The sequence below is a fragment of the Bos taurus genome, chromosome 11, assembly GCF_002263795.3.
Source record: "Bos taurus isolate L1 Dominette 01449 registration number 42190680 breed Hereford chromosome 11, ARS-UCD2.0, whole genome shotgun sequence".
Taxonomy (NCBI): Eukaryota; Metazoa; Chordata; class Mammalia; order Artiodactyla; family Bovidae; genus Bos; species Bos taurus.
Genome location: NC_037338.1, coordinates 82939472 through 82955859, shown reverse-complemented (window position 1 = coordinate 82955859; position 16388 = coordinate 82939472). Strand labels below are relative to the sequence as shown.

The 16388-nt window shown below is 57.9% G+C and overlaps 2 protein-coding genes across 2 annotated transcripts in view; both read right to left on the bottom strand.

Annotated features, from left to right (window-relative positions):
- Positions 1 to 16388, bottom strand: part of NBAS (NBAS subunit of NRZ tethering complex) — a gene marked incomplete in the record, with an annotated part of 468052 nt that overhangs the window by 251485 nt on the left and 200179 nt on the right. The window contains 1 exon segment of the mRNA NM_001192550.1: positions 10631 to 10645. Coding sequence (NP_001179479.1) covers positions 10631 to 10645 — 15 coding nt within the window.
- NLRP6 (NLR family pyrin domain containing 6) lies at positions 1004 to 8254 on the bottom strand. The gene is made up of 8 exons (XM_002683733.7): positions 7772 to 8254; positions 6764 to 7044; positions 6558 to 6596; positions 4602 to 6315; positions 3656 to 3748; positions 2460 to 2630; positions 2216 to 2383; positions 1004 to 1754 (listed from the first exon to the last, which is right to left on the bottom strand). Exons 2-8 carry the CDS (start codon positions 7041 to 7043, stop codon positions 1616 to 1618), a joined length of 2604 nt encoding a protein of 867 aa, XP_002683779.2. The 5' UTR covers position 7044; positions 7772 to 8254; the 3' UTR covers positions 1004 to 1615.

Sequence of the window (16388 nt, the reverse complement as noted above, 5' to 3'; positions counted from 1 at the left end):
TGTGTCCCCCCACATCCATCGGTTGACTTCTGATCCCCACTGTGATGGTGTTTGTAGGTGGGGCCTTTGGTACATAGGTCACGAGCAGTCAAGAGTAGGATTAGTGCCTTTATAAAGAAGGTATTTTGAGTAAACTGCGGGAGTTGGCAATGGACAGGGAGGCCTGGCGTGCTGCAGTCCATGGCGTCTCAAAGAGTTGGACACGACTGAGCGCCTGAACTGAACTGAACTGAAGAAGAGGCCTTAGAGGTCCCTCCTTCTACCCTGCGAGGACACGGCTGGAAGACAGCCATCTGCACCAAGAGGGTCCTCACCAGACACCGAATTGACTGGCACCTTGACCTTGGACATCCTAGCCTCCAGAACTGTGAGAAAGGCACTTCTGTTGTTGGTCAGCTACCTGCTCTGCGGTATGTTGTTAACAGCAGGCCGAGCCGCTGTGCGGCCTTTACACTTGCTGACCCACTGCCTTTTCCTCAAGACGTCCTTAGGTTGGCCCCTCACTTCCTTCCATTGTCAAGTGCCCTGTCTTCCCTAGATTGTCCCAGACTCCTTACAGGTAAGAGAAAACCCTTGGCTCCATCCCCCACCCCTTCTTTTCCTTCCTTCACAGCATTTATCAGCTGCCTAGAATGCCAGCTCCAGGAGGGCAAGGATATTTTGTCTGTTTTGTGGAATGAATAACTGGATTTGAAAATGGGTTATGGAAGGAAGTTTGGGGGACGTGAAGGGACCCAGAAGGCCCTTCTGACTAGGGCCTCAGAAGCTGGCGGAGTCCAGCAGCTTTGAGCAGAGAAGACTTGAGGATTCGGGCTGTCTGCTGCTGGCTCTGCCCATCAAGGCCAAACCTCCCATCAGAGCTTCCTGAATCCAGCTGTCCCCTCGAGCTCACCCAGGAAGTGGGGGCTGCGGCTCTGCCCCATTCAGATGGGCTGGGGAACGAAGGCAAGGGCGTGAGCACCCGTGAGGATGCCTGGCTAAGTGCAGCCGAGAATGACAGAGCTGAACCCCAAGGAGAATTTATTATCAGCACACGGGGCTCACACCACCTGTGCCATCACAGCCCCGTTCAGAGCTCCATCTCCACTCCCCTTAGTCTCTGAAGTCCTCAGGGAGCAACTGGACTCCTCTGGGCGCCTTCGGCCCCTGCTTGGTCCCCTGTGGCCAGAGCAGAGTGGCGGGGCTCTGGGTGCCTGTACTGAGTGGGGCAGGGTCTGCAAATGGGTCATCTCACGCTGAGCTCACCAGGTAGAGGCCACACATGGTCGGTGCTCAGTGCCTGGTGCTCTCAGCTTCACCCTGCAGTGAGAGGGCTGGAGGGTCCCCAGAGAGAAACCTGGGTGGGGCAGCGGCGAGGGTTAGGGGAGGAGGCCCTCTTCCCTGTGGGGAGGACAGAGACATAAGCTGTCCCCAGGGTGTGGGGGAAGGGACATGTCCTGGGCCTGCCCCGGAGCAGGTGAGGGCCGTGTCTGTCTGAGTCTCACACCTGCCTGTCCCGGGCCCCTCAGGCTCAACGGTTGCCCAGAGCAGAGAGCACCATCCTCTCGCCCTTGAAATGGGGAGGTGTGCTGTGTAGGGCTGAGCGGATTCCTCCCTAGTTCTGGTCTGCAGGACCTCAAAGGGCACTGATGGGCACTGTGGGGGGCTTGGGATGGGCGTCCAGCGCTGGGTGTGTGATGACTAGTCTCGGGTTTGCTGTCTCCACAGCTTGCAGCTCCTGCAGGGCCTGCTCGCTCAGCTCCACAGAGGTCAGCCTGTAGCCGTGTGCAGAGAATGGCAGCGGGGTTGGTGAGGGAGGGGGCCTGCGGGTGCAGTGACGGGGAGCAGCGGCAGGGGCAGTGCTGGGCTGCTGGCCTGGGTTGTGCCAGAGGCACGCGGTGACAGGAGGTGGCCAGTCGGGGACTGCCAGAGGGTGGGGAAGGGGCAGGGACTAGGGGCCAGAGCCTTCAGGGCACTAAGCGGGATCTGGGGGCACTGGTCCATATTCTGGGCACGGGCACCTGACAGTGGGCATTTGGTCTAATGGTGTGGTCCAGGCCCTGGGCCGGAGCCACGGAGTTAGAGGGTGGGGCTCCAGGGCCTGAGTTACAGCGGGGTTACCTCAGGAGGGCCCTGGGAGAGATTCCTCTTTAAGGTCTGGGGGAAGCCCCGGCACCCACCCCAGCCCAGGGCTGAGAGGCTGTGTTCCCAGCACCCTTCCCAGCCCTGTCTCCACCTGAGGGTTTGCAGGTGGCATCCTGGGCACTTCAGGGTGGTGCACAAGCAGGTCACCGTAGGTCCTGACAGCTGGCAGCCACTGAGATCCAGGGTGGTCAGTGCTGGGATTTGCTGGAGCTTGCCAACCATGTACTGGAGCGCTTCCTGCAGGCCTGGCTGCTGAACCCTAGGGGACGGCTGATCTCAGGAGCTGCTGTGGGGGCCCTGGTCCCTCCCTCGGTCCCTTCCAGGCTGCTCCTCACCTGAGTGTCTGCACCCGGCACTGGGGCGAGGCCAGGCCTTCGCTCAGCACACGCAGGCCGGCCTCGCTGAGCCCGTTGTGGAAGAGGCCCAGCTCTGCCAGGGCCGGGGCCTCCCTCAGGGCCTCAGAGAGATCTCTGCAGACCGAGTCGGGGAGTTTGCAGCGGGACAGCCTGTGGTCAAGAAGCACACGAGTCCGCGGTGTGCGAGCTGCCTGCTCCCCGGGGGGCTGAGGTTCAGTCTGCAGACTTGGCTCCACACCCGCCTCCCTGGGCCCCACAGAGCTTCTCCTGCACCGCCGCCACCCGTGTGCACACCTCGTGGGCACCCGCTGGACGCACTCCCTTGTCTCTTAGGACATTCTCCACGAGCTTGCTCTCGACGTGTCTAACTCCAGAGCATTATCCACCAAGTACAGGGGGACTGAGCTTATTTAGGCAGCCGGCCCTAACGGTTGGGCAGGGTGTCAGCTCTCTTTTTTTTGCATTATAGACAACGCTGTGAGGGCATCTTCATGCAGTTAGTTTGGCAGCAGAGTTGAGGGGTTCCTGATGTTTGTGCCACGTTAAGTTACCATGTCAGCATTGACACATGACTATAATTCACCATACCTAATCAGACTAACTCGTATAACGTATCTTACTATCTGCTTACTTGGTGGTAGTGAAGAGTAATGGAAAAGGTTACATACTAAGTACTGCCTCAGTAAGTCTCACATCAACCTTCTGAGGTGGAAGCTACAGGCTCCGTTCCCCGGGAGAAGACTGACGCTCAGACAGACTGGCCTGCCAAGGGCAAAGAGGCAGGCAGGCTGGCCTCAGAGCCTGCGCCCTGAGCACCTTCCACAACTACTTCTGAGATCCAGAAGGACCACCCAGCAGTGTCCAGTAGCCCTTAGCAGCCTTCCTGGGGAAGGGAAATGACAGTCTGGCTTTTATCCCTCTTCCAGAAGCTCAGCGTACTCTGCTCCCCACTCAACACAGGGGCCAAACCCTCTGTTCTAACTAGCACCCAAGCGCTTCCCTCCTCTGTCCTGTGTGGGCAGAGCCTGCTGATCCTGCCAAGGGACCATAGGCTCTCAGCCTGTCTCAGCACCCCCTCGGTCAGCCGTCCCCAGACAGGGCTACACCCCTGCCCCTGCCCAGGGTATCCTGCTCTGTGTCCTTTTCAGGGAAAGGGCTGGGATTTGTTCACTCACGTCAGGCTGTTCAGACCACACTGCCGGTCGGTCATGGCCTCACAGAGTGGGCGCAGGGGGGAGCCTGGGGATTTTCTTGTGGTGGCTCGAGAGCTACGAAGAGAGAAAAGAAGGTGAAGATCCCTGCCCCTTCCAGCCCCTCACTCCTGAGAAGGACTCCTTCCTACAGTTCCGAGACATTGGAGCTGCTTCTGCCCTTACCCTCAAGCTGGGCCAGGACCCCCTCCCTCTTCATCCTGAGCCCAGAGTGAAACCACTTCTCTGTGACCTCGTCCACCTCCCCACGGAAGCTGTCTGTGTGAGTCCCATGGGACAGGTGGGCCTGTCCTTGCGCCTGCAGTGGGTGTCCCCAGCCCCACCCCCGTCAACATCCTGACATTCGTTCTCCCAACAGATGCTGAGCACCTGAGTCAGCTGCTGGGTTGGGGTCAAGTGCACAGAAACAATGGCAGGAGCTTTGCCCAGGAGACGCGGGTCTGGTGGAGGAGAGGGGTATGGGCAGATGTCATGGCATGCAGTAGTCAGTGGGGGCACTTCTGAGGCCAAACGGCTGCAGACTACAGAGGAGAGTTTGGAGCGACTTTGAGGATAGGCAGTGCTCTGGGTGGAAGGGACGGCAGGAGCAAAGGCTCAGAGCACAGCGCGTGTGGTGTATTCCAGAAATCATTACGAGAAAGCCTCGTGTCGGTGATGGGAGAGGGAGGTTTGCCTTGGACATGGATGCTAGGGTGGGGAACATGGTGAAGGCACCCTGGGGAAGAAGATGGACATTGGGAGCTGCCTTGAGGAGGTAAGACAGACCAGCCATGAAGTCGTGCCTGTCCTCTGGGGAGCAGGCGTCAGGTCTGCACACGCTCCCCAGGCCCAGGTGGACATAAGATGCTCTGGCACACATGCCCCACACAGAGGGCCCACAGAAGAGGGCAGCCCTGCCCTGGAGACTCACGAGCTGCCACCCAGGCTGCCCTGTAGACGCTTCATCAGGCTCTTCTTTTTCTTCTCCTGCGCAGTGGCCAGTCTGCAGCTGACCAGCCGCAGCGCCTGCCCAGCCGGGCAGCACCGCACACAGTAGCTCAGGACGGCCAGGTCCATTCTGCTGAAGTGCACTCGCTCCAGCACCAGCTCAGGGAGGCCGCGGAGGGCCTGGTGCACAAACGCGTCTTCCTGTGTCTCGTGCAGGCAGTAGAGCAGCTCCAGGGGGTAGTTGAGCTGCTCGCCCTCCTCCTCCTCTGACTCCTCAGTGTCCTGGGGTGCCAGGATCTCCTCCGTCCCCTCTGGCGCCGCCCTGGGGCGGCCCTGGCCCTGGTCCTGCACCCACCTCAGGACACGCTGCTTCACGCGCTCTGAAACTGTGCAACCGAAGTGGCGCTTGATCTCACACATCCTCTCTGTGTTCAGTAGTCCAAAGAGGAAGCGTGTAGTGAGGTTGAGGTGGCCGCGCAGCTCCGGGTCCCCCTGCAGAAGTGCCTCTATGCTGCCAGCAGGTGCCCTGGGAGCCCCTTCGTCCTCCAGCAGGTAGGACAGAGCAGCTAAGAATTCCTGGAAGCTCTGGTCAATGAACTGGTAGGTGACCTCTGTTTCCAGCACGCCTGGCATCTCCTTCTTGCTGAGAAACTGCGTCTGGACCTTGGAGCCGCAGAGCTGCAGGCGTTCCAGGTCCTCCTCTGAGAACCGCGCCCTGCCCCCGAGGACTCCGTCACAGGCCAGGCGGCACAGCTTGCGCAGCTCTCTCTGCAGCTGGGCCGCGTCGGCCGCGGGCGCCGATCTCAGGACGCTGGCCACGAAGAGCAAGTACACGGCCGTGGTGGTCTTGGAAGTGCGCCACAGGTCCTGGCCGCGCTGGAGCTGCTGGCGCAGGACGGTGCACACGATCCAGCACACGCCGGGCACGAAGCACAGGGAGAAGAGCATCTCGTTCTCCTTCACGGAGCGGTAGGCGTGCTCCGCCTTCCACTCGTCCTGGAAAAACTTGTAGAAGTACTTCTTCCTGTCCTTGTCTGAGAAGCCACACACCTCGGCGCACTGCGGTGAGCACAGGCGGGCCTGCAGCCTCCCGGGGGTGGCGCCTCGCCTGGTCACTAGCAGGCGCGCCGCGGGCAGCAGCTCCTTGCTCAGCAGGCTCCCCAGCACCCGCGCGCCGCTCGCGGCCTCGTGGGGGTCTCTGCAGGGCGCGGCCTCGGCCGGCTCCGGTGCCAGCATTTCGTCTACGCCGTCCAGGATGAACAGCAGCCTCTCGGACTGCGCCAGCATCTGCTGCACCGGCGCCTCGCGATCGGGGCACTGGTCTAGGATCAGGTCGGCCAGGCTGCACGTGCCCGGTCGCTCCAGCAGCTCGCGGCAAGACAGGAAGAAGGCAAAGTCCACCTGACTATGGTACAGCTTGCCCGCCGCCCAGTCATACAGGATTTTCCTGGCCGCCATGGTCTTGCCGATGCCCGCCGGGCCCTGCAGCGCCACGGTCAGCCGTCTCTCGCCCTCCTCGTCGCGGCCGAACAGGCGGTTGAAGGTGTGGGTGTCTGAGCGCCGGGCGCGCTCGGCCTCCGGCTCCTCGGCGATGAGCAGCTTGGTGAAGCGCTTGTTGATCTTCACTGAGCGAGCGTCCCGCTCCTTCACCTTAGCGTGCTGCCGCAGCACGTGCTCCCGGTACTTCTTCTTGTACTCTGCGGGTAGGGGGGCGCCGGACGGAGGGAAGGGGAACAGGGGTCGAGGGCGCTGTGTCAGTGCCGCTCCGGGGCCCGTTGCCCTCCCCGGCGGGCTCCGGCCTCAGTTTCCCCCGTTGCCTCACAACCCCCTCTCCGCGCTCCTCCCCGGGGCCAGCTGTGCGGAACCTCCGAGTGACTCTGAGGACACCCGAAGTGTCCGGACAGCTCGGGGCCTGCGCTTTCCGCCGAGAGAGACCTACCGGAGACGGAGAGCAGCGCCGGGGAGCTGGGGCCGAGACCTGGAAGGGAGAGCTGCGGTGGGTCCCGAGGACCGGGCGGGGTGCAGAAGGGAGCGTCAGGGGTCGGGCCCCGGGGCACGCGGGCGCTCTTTGAGGGAAGCCAGAGGAACCTGCCCAGGCGGGAGAGGCCGAGGGGGGACCCAGGTGAAGCCCCACCTGGCACTCACTCTGCAGCCGGCGCTCCTTGAGCCGCGCCGCCACGTCGCGCACGTCTGCCCTCTTCAGGGTTTTCTTGGCCACGTCCAGCGCGCGTTCCGGCCCGTAGAAGTGGACCAACTGCTCCACGAGGTCCAAGGTGTCCGCGCGCTCCAGCCGCCCCCACGGGATGCTGCGGCCATCCACCCGCTCGTCCCGCAGTTTGTGGCGGAAGCGCTTCAGCTGCTCTTGGCTCAGGTCTTCCAGGGCGCCCAGGAGCAGCTCGCGGGCAGCGGCAGCGCGGGGCTCCATGCTGGGGGCGGGCGCACGCGGTCAGCAGGGTGCCGCGCCCCGGTGACCCTGGCCTCTCGCCCTCGTGTTCGACCGCAGCCCCGGGCGCCCACGGGCAGGGGTTTTGACGCGCCCGCATCTATCCAGGTGGCTCCAGGCCAACGCTTGAAGGAGCGCTCTACTGGAAGGGTCGTCCTCTCCTCCCAGGATCGCGACCGAGGACTTTCCTCCAAGGCTTTCCAAGGCTTTCATGCCGCCGACCGCATCGCGGTCTGGTGGCGAAATGGAGTTACTCCCAGGCGGGCACTGGCCGCCGCTGACCCCAGCGTTAGAGGGCGCCTTCCTACCCCGCACCCCGCTTTCTGCTCATCCCTTCTAGGCATCCATGTCAAATGTCCCGAGTAAGATGTGTCTGTAAGGGCCTGTGCTCTCCTTTTTTCTGCTTCCCTCCCATTCTCTTCCCCAGGAGCTTGGAGCAGACTCACCACCAGGCCGTCACAGTGCTCCTGAATTCCCCAGCTCACCTGTGGTCACTGCACCCTTTAGTGGGGACTAGCCTGAGGGCCTTGCACCAGTCACTGAGACTGAGCTCCTGGTGGGGGACAGACCCTACAGGTACCCTCTGAGGGGATGGTGTCCCCAACACCTGGAGCCTGGGTGTGCAGTGGGGGAAGGATGTGTCTGCAGGGTGCCAGGTGGAGGACCTGGAGAGCTGAAGCCAAGCGACCTCTCAGAAAGCCAGTACTCACCTGGAGCAGGAGGCCTCTAGCTGGCCTGCAGAGTCGATCACTAGGTCCAGCACTCAGGCGCAGAGGTGGGGATCTGGGAGCCTATCTGGGGTCAAGTCCTGGGGGATTTCCAGCCCTGTCCATACCCCAGACCAAAGTGTCCTAGCTCAGCCAGCTCTGCGATGTCCGTCCAACAGCCACCAAGCTCTCAAACTCAGGGGCTTGGCGCACGCTTACCGCCAGCCTTTAAGAGCTCTGCTTGGTGACCTTTGAGTCTTTACTGTCCCTTTGTTCAGCTCAGTGCTCTGAGAACCTGCGGGTGTGGCAGTGAGGCAGGCTGTGAGCAGGAAATGGCAGAGCAAGGTGGGCTGCGTGGAGGAGGCAGCTAGCTCAGAATGAGACCTTAAACTTCAAGGCCTCAAGATAGGTTAATTTCTGAAGGTGGGGGAGAGCCAGGGCTTCCTAGGCAGAGGGGACAGAGGAGGGACTTACATGGTGGTTTTGGGGAAAGGAAGGCTGTCACCTGGGAGCTGTGAGATAATGGGACTGGAAAGAGCTCTGTGGCCTCCCAGACCTGGCTTAAGGAGGTTGACGGCAAGAGGTTTGAATGGGCGTGTGACCACGTGGGACCCATGAATGAGGGTTTCTACTGACAGTGTCTGCTTGTGTGAAACGTGGGTGTGTGTGTTTGTCTGTGTCTGTCTGTGTGACTGTCTTCATACTGTGTTTGTGTGAATGTATCTGTGGTGGGCTAAATAGTAGTCCCCAAAGATATCGGATCCTAGTGCCTGGTTCATCTGTCAAAGGGGACTTAGCAGGTGTGGTTAGATTAGGATCTTGAGATGGGTCGTCACAAGTGTCACGGGATGGAGACAGAGGAGGTTTGGCACAGAAGGCAGTGTGGTGCTGTGACGAGGTGCCAGGCTGCTGGCTTTGACAGAAGGGACCACGAGCCAAGGCGTGCAGGGGACACAGCCCTAGAAGCTGGAGATGCTACTGGGAAAGGAAGACATTCTCCCCCGCAGCCTCCGGAGTGAGTGAGGCTGAGCCAACCCTGACCTCAGGCAAGTGAAGCTTACTTTGGACTTCTGCCCTCCAAACCTGGAAGAGAATGAATGGGTGTTTTTTTCGGCACCCAAGTTTGTAGTAATGGCTCAGGGTCTCACTGAGAGAACCTCTGTGAGTGTGGATTTCTGTGAGAGGGGCTCTGCAGAAAGAGAGGCTGTAGCATCGTCACAGTCTCTCAGGCTCCACAAGCCACCCCCACGTTCAGTCCTGCTGCCTTCAGGCCTTGGGAGCTGCCCTGGGGAGGGACCCAGAGTCCTGGAGCCTCTGTTCTGCTGCCCTTCCCCGGGAGGAAAGCGTCCACAGCGATGCCCCTTCTAGTTACGAGTTTTGTTTCTGTGTGAGACAAATAAAACCCCACCTGTCCCCGAAGAAGTCTAAGGGAGAAGAAAGGTAAGGCTCTGTTCATCCACACTCAGGCCTACACAGGTTGCCTCCTCACTCTTTCCTGCTCCCAGCTCCTGCCGTGTGCCCCCTACACAGGTAGCCTCCTGGGCACAGGCAGGGTGGGTGAGGAGAGAGCCTGGAGGAGACACTGTCGGCACACACCTTGCTGGCAGGGGACCGCTTGTTCCCACAGAACCCCGAGAGGGTGGAGCAGAGCGCCTGCCTGCTGTGCTGAAGCAGCCCCCTCGGGCCAGGCCCAGAGCAGGGACAAGACGCTCCTTCCATACTGCAATGTGGGCAGTATTCAGCAAAGCAGAGGAGCGGGTGGGGTCTCCTTGGAGTTGAGTCCTGGAGACAAGCCCTGAGCAAAGTCTGGCCTCAGCTGCCAGAGGGACCACTGTGAGCCCTGGGTGAGATCCCAGATGCTTCAACTCACTGGCCCCTCTCTCAGCCCATCTGGCATGCTGGGATTCTGCAGAGGGGGCTTTGCCAGGGAAAGCAACAGCCTAGACCACAAAAGCAGATGGTTTAGAGCTCAGCTGTGGACAGAATCTGGCCCTACACAGCTGTTGGGCATCTCGGGGCCCCTGACCACAGTCCTAGTCCTGATCCCCTCCTTGAGCCCCTTCCTTACCCCCTCCCTGATTTCCTTTAGGAAATCAATCCTAAAGGAAATCAGTCCTGAATATTCATTGGAAGGACTGATACTGAGGCTGAAGCTCCAATATTTTGGCCACCTGATGTGAAGAACTGACTCACTGGAAAAGATCCTGATGCTGGGAAAGATTGAAGGCAGGAGAAGGGGACGACAGAGGATGAGATGGTTGGATGGCATCACTGACTCAATGGACATGAGTTTGAGCAAACTCTGGGAGTTGAAGATGGACAGGGAGGCCTGGTGTGCTGCAGTCAATGGAGTCACAAAGAGTTGGACACGACTGAGCAACTGAACTGACTGACCTCCTCCAGGGACCCCTCACGGAGCTGCTGCACAGACAGACGTCACACACAAGCCACGGCTGTTTCTTCTAACTGCACATTCACTCGTTCGTCTTCACAGTACGAATTCTAGAAAGCGAGTTCTCTGCAAATGAACCATCTCCCTTTCATTGTTTTAGACGGACTACCTGAGATCAAATCCTGGCCCCACAGTCCAGTAGCTGGATGACCTTGAACAAGTTACTTAACCTCTGGGCCTCCGTCTCCTCTGCAGAATGGCATGGTGCTGGCACTTCAGTGTCGAGGGCTGAGGGGAGCCAAGCTGGAAGGAATGTGTCTGCCGCATTCTAGGTGTGTATTATCATCACTTATGTTCTGTGGATGACTTCTCACCATGAAGTCATGTCTTCTGGGGTCACCAAGAATGTCCATATCTCTAAACTCCAGTTCTGATTCCACTTAACCCCTCCCCAGCACTTAACACCTGACCATGAACTTTTCCTCAAAATGGCCTTTTCCTCTTGTCAAAGGCACAAAGATAGCCGTGGGGCCCAGGCAGCGTCTGTCTGGTGTGTTCTGCCACAGCCAGCCTGCGGGGGACCCTGGGCCCTGTGCTGTGAGGGTGCCAAGGTCAGCCTATCTCCTGAGATGGACTCTCCCTCAGTGGACTCTGTGCCTCCATAAACTCTTAGCACCTGCTGATAACAGCCCTGGAAAAGCCTTTGATAATAGGGACCAAGGTTTCGGGGAATCTTTGCCACGATGTGAGATGTGGAAGGAGGGGTATGAGGAGGAGAAGAAGGAGAGGAGAAGGGGACGACAGAGGATGAGATGGTTGGATGGCATCACCGACTCAATGGACATGAGTTTGAGCAATTCCAGGAGTTGGTGATGGACAGGGAGGCCTGGCGTGCTGCAGTCCATGGGGTCGCAAGGAGTCAGACACGACTGAGTGACTGAACTGAATAGAGGGAAGTTGGGTATTGTCACCCTGCTTATTTAACTTACATGCAGAGCACATCATGAGAAATGCTGGGCTGGATGAGTTACAAGCTGAAATCAAGTTTGCTGGGAGAAATACCAGTAACCTCAGATATGTGGATGATACCACTCTAATGGCAGAAGGTGAAGAAGAACTAAAGAACCTCTTGATGACAGTGAAGGAGGAGAGTGAAAAAGCTGGCTTAAAACTCAACATTCAAAGAACTAAGATCATGGCATCAGGCCAGGTGTTACTCATGGGGCTACTCCCAGCTGGAGGAAGTATGGGCCACATTTCCAGCCTAAAGTCCATCACCAAAGATTGCTCTCCCAAGACCTGTGGTCTGACCACAGCAGTGCCCTGACCTTGACAGTATGCCAGGGACCAGCGTGGCTCAAGTCTAGCGAATTTGCATCAAAATCCAGCAGCTGGTGGTGCTGGTGCTGCTGTTCCCGGCTCAGGAGAGGATGGTTTCAGTTCAAGGTGCAGCAGACAATTGGATTTAGGTCCGAAGTCCCTACAGATCCCAACAGAACCCTCCTGAAGCTGGATAGCCTCACGGCTCAGGCTCACAGCCACATCCAGAATCATCTGGGTGGTGCTGGGGGCCTCCAAACATAGTGCCCTCTGGGCTTCAGCTCCTCCGAGGGCCCCATCACAGCAGGATTTTCCTCGAAGAGACCCTCGGAGCCTCTCCCTCTGCCTGAAGTCCGGTGCTCAGGGCAGTGGCTGACAGTCCCGCCTCCCTCTCCGTGTCCCCTACCCGCTGTCCGCATACATCACTCCCTGTCTCTTCCGCCCTCTGTGGTCGCCCAGCACTGTAACAGCCACTCCAGGGGTCACAGACGGACCAGAGGCAGCAGGCTCTGCCAGCTGCGGGCCCAAGACCCATGTTGCCCTTCTCCCGCAACCCTGTGACTAGTTCAGTGTCACCCTATGAAGTCTGATTGCCCAGGACAACCATGGGACAGAGCCTTGGACAATGAGAGGGGAGAGGAAGCTGCCTGGTGAGTGTCGGGGAGCAAAGTGCTGCTGGTGGGGAGAGCAGATGAGCGGGCGCAGCCTTTGGTCTTGCCCCCTCCCTGCCCCATGTCCTGTGTGGCCGTGGGCACAGAGCCTGGAGGTCAGGAGTGATGCTCTTGTGAGGATGGAAACAGCTCTCTGAGGGCAGAGGGCCAGGAGGAGAAAAGGAGCCTGGCTGGGGGAGGCCCAGCTCTGAGCCTGCCTCCCGAGCCCTTGCTGGGTGGGAACTCGTCCTCTGTGGGTCTCTGTCCCACGTGGCCCCAGGCAGCGTCCCTGACGCTCAGAGACCCATCTCCGAGGCAGTTCCTGCTCAGACTCCTTTCTGACGCCTGCGTCCCCAGCAAGGCCCTCCGCTGCTTTGTCTCTCGTAAAGAGCAGACCCAGCCCCCTGCACCCTGGTACAGTGCCTAGGAATGCCCTCTTCTTTTCCCCCAGAGCACACGGGAGGCTCCTTCCCCCAGGATCCTGCTGGCTAAATACTTCACCCTATGCAGAGAAGCCAAGGAGAGGGGCTTACAGGGGCCTTTAAAATAAGTCAAATGAGTACTATTCACCCTTCAGAAGGAAGGGAATTCATGCTACAGTGTGGATGGACCCTGAGGACATGATGCTCAGTGGAATAAGCCAGTCACCAAACAACATACCCTGTCTGACTCCACTCACAAAAGGACCCTGCAGGCGTCAGATTCACTGACACAGGAAGTAGACGGTGGGGCAGGGGCTGCAGGAGGGCAGTGGAGGGGAGTGAGTGTTTCCGGGGACGGCGTGTCCCTTTGGGAGGGTGGGCAAGTCGTGGAGGCGGATGGAGCTGGTGGCTGCACCACAGTGTGGATATGCTAATGCCCCTGAGCTGCGCTTGGGCATGGCTAAGACGGTAAATGTTATGTGTGTTTTACCACAGTTAAGAAAAAGACAAAGTCTCATGTCAATAATCTGATTAATGATTAGCTCAAGTGTTCTCCCAAGGTTGGAAATCAGGCCTCTGTTTAGCCGGAAGGGCTGCCGGCAGGACCTTGGCACCAGCAGTGCCGCCCGGGGAGAATTGGGGCCCTAAAGTCTGATAAGGCTTGGGGGGCTGCTGAGTGCCCGCCCCATGACCTCCTCTGTCTGCGAACTGGGCTTGTAAGAACACTGAGATCCCCTGGTTGTCTTGCTGCAGCTGTGGGGGCCTCCCACCATCACAGAGTCCAAGTCTTTGGCCACAGCCCCACTTGCCAGGAGGGAAGGGCAGGCCCTTCCCTGACAGACCCCCAGGTTCATCTTGGTCTCTGCTTGTGTGTGTGTAGGGGTGTCTTGCTCCTCAGCCCCTCTGTAGGTGGGGCTTGGTGGAGGATCATGGATGAGGTTCTTCTTCCAAAGGTGGTCTGGATTCATCAGGTGGATGAGGGGCACCATCTGGATTCTCGGGAGGCTCAGGGAGGACCGGATGGCTGGCAAGTGCCCTGAGCCAGGGGGCACAGAGACGGGGCTGCCCTCCACGTGAAGCTCTTCTTTAGGAGGGGGTTGCTGAGAGTCCCTGTCATCTCGCAGGGCTAGGGGCTCTCCTGGCCACGGAGGCCACGGAGGGCTGGAACAGGGAAGCCCCTGGGGCCTTGCTGCTGCAGTGGGGAGCCCCTCGCAGGCCCCAGCTCCTCTTGCAGACCAGGGAGGGGCCTTTGTCCCTGAAGCCCCGCCCCTGCCCGTGGCTCATGCTCTGCTGTGGTCTGTGGGCTCACCCCGACCTGGCACACACACCTGTGAGCACCTCCTCTCCCTGGGCAAGGCCCACAGCACAGCTCTCGTGTGGGCACGCAGAGTGGGCACAGCGTATCACTCACTTCCTCCGCCTCCTGCTCAGATGTCCCTCCCCAGAGGCCTCAGCCACCTGCCTAAACAGCCTCCCTCCACTCTCCTCCTCTCATCCTTGACCAGGTGTCCATGGGCAGTGAAGTCTGGGGGCCAGCGGGGTCTTGTGCACAGCATAATTCTTAGTTCTGCAACTCACTGGCCACTAGAAATGCTCTTGACATTCCTGTGGCCAATTTCCTTCATCTGGTTCATCTGAACTTCTTGGGATTGTGAGCTTAAAGGGAGGAAATACAAGTAAAAATAGTTTAAAGCCCCTAGCTCACATCACACACAGTACCTAACTCAAAGTGAACCAAACAGCTAAATTCAAGAGCTAAAACGATAGAACATAGGAGAAAATCTTCATGATCTTGAATTTGGCAATGAATTCTTAGATAATGACAGCAAAACCATGAGCAATAAAAAAAATTTTTTTTTACTTCATCAAAATTAAAAACTTCTGTGCACCAAAGGATACTATCAAGAAAGTGAAAAGACACCCACAGAATGGGAGAAAGTATTTGCAAATCATATATCTGATAAGAGATTAATACTTAGGATATATAAAGAGTTCCTATTGCTCTTTAAGTTAAAAAACCCCAAAAAAGTCCAATTAAAAAATGGGCAAGGATTTGAATAAACATTTCTCCAAAGAAGGTGTACCAATGATCAATAATCACATGAAAAGATGCCCCAAATCATTAGTCATTGGAAAAATGCAATTGAAAACCACAATTAGATATCACTTCACATCTACTAGGATGACTTCTAGTTTTAAAAAAAAGAAAATGGAAAAAACCCCAGGTGTTGGCGAGGATGTGGACAAATTTGAACCCTTGTGCGTTGCTGGTGGGGATTTACAGTAGCACAGCCACTGTGGGAAATGGTTCGGTTGTTTCTCCAAAGACTCAAAAGAATTGAAAATAAGGACTTGTATGGATACTTGTACACAAATGTTCTTAACGGCATTATTCACAATTGCCAAAAGATAGAAAGAAACCAAGTGTCCATTGATAGATGAATAGATAAAATGTGACGTGTAATACAGTGGAATCTTATTCAGCCACACAGTGGAATGGAATTCTGACCTAGGCTACGACAGGGTAAACCTTGAAAACATGCTCAGTGCAATAAGCCAGACACGGAGGGCAAATACTGCACCATTCCACTTACATGAAGTAAACAGAACAGGTGCCTCCCTAGAAAATAGACTAGAGAAGTTACAGGGGCTGGTGGGGGGAGGGAAAGGGGATGGTGATGAACGGGTTTTGGAACAGTGGTGGCTGTAACACAATGTCGTGAATGTAATCAATGCCACTGAATCTTACACTTCACAGTGGTTAAAATGAAACATTTTGCATTAGGTATACTTTAACACAATAAACAGAAGGACCTGCCCCACAGCCCCTGAACATGTGGTGTGGAGCGACGGGAACAAAATCTCCTGCCTGGAAGGAGCGTGTGCCCTTGCTGGGGAGACAGAAAATAAACAGGATAAATCAGTAAACTACACACGAATTAAACAGTGCCAAGGACAGAGCGGAGCAGAGAGAGGAGCCGGGAAGTGGGTGCACAGGTGGGCGTGGGGGACGTCACAGGGCCATGCGGGGAGCACCCTGGCCCGGGGACAGCTGTGCTGAGGTCTGGCGGGCGCCAGCCTCTTCAGGACACAGGCGGCTGTGCAGGGAGAGGAGGTCTGAGGCCTGCTGCCAGGGAGGGGCTGCTGCTGGGACTGGGGACCAGGAGGGCGGGCGGTGGGGGGGGTACTTTCCGCACAGCTGACGGAGCCGCAGGGGGAGCACCGAGGCAAGGGGAGGGCGGAGGTGGGGAGGCCCCCCTCAGCCCCCGGACCCCACCCACCAGGACTGCCAGTTGCGAATCCCAGTCTTCCAGCGTCCTTATCCCTAGTGTCCACTGGCTCACAGGCCACGGCAGCCACTGTGGTCACTACGAACGCCCTGGACCTCCCCTCTCCGTGGTTCTCACTTGGATAAAGTCTAACTGACCCTGTCTGACCTGTGGCGCTGAGGGCAGCTGGAGAAAGACTGGAGAGGTCACTATACCCCTGCCAGCTGGGGTGGCCAGACACTCACTGCCTCTGCACCCACGGGCCTCACCCCCACCCCTACCGCGGGCTCCTGCCGTGCTCTGGGCCCACCCTGTCCCTGCCTCCTTTGCCTGTTGGCCATCTGAATGTCTTCTTACACTTATACAACTGTACTGGAGTGGAGTTGCTTTACAATGCTGTGTTACCTTCTGCCGTGTGTGCTCAGTACTCAGTCATGTCTGATTCTCTGAGACCACACAGACTGTAGCCCGCCAGGCTCCTCTGTCCACGGGATTCTCCAGCAAGAATCCTAGAGCAGGTTGCCATTTTCTCCTCCAGGGGATCCTCCCAACCCAGGAATCGAACCT

What these genes read in the sequence shown, in the direction of transcription:
- NLRP6 (XM_002683733.7), bottom strand. Translation starts at nt 7,043, where the DNA reads ATGGAGCCCCGCGCTGCCGCTGCCCGCGAGCTGCTCCTGGGCGCCCTG. An exon ending in TGTGGTCTGAACAGCCTGAC is followed by an intron (nt 2,631 to 3,655) that starts GTGAGTGAACAA and finishes TCTTGACCACAG; the next exon opens with GCTGTCCCGCTGCAAACTCC. An exon ending in TGCCGGGTGCAGACACTCAG is followed by an intron (nt 2,384 to 2,459) that starts GTGAGGAGCAGC and finishes GCCGTCCCCTAG; the next exon opens with GGTTCAGCAGCCAGGCCTGC.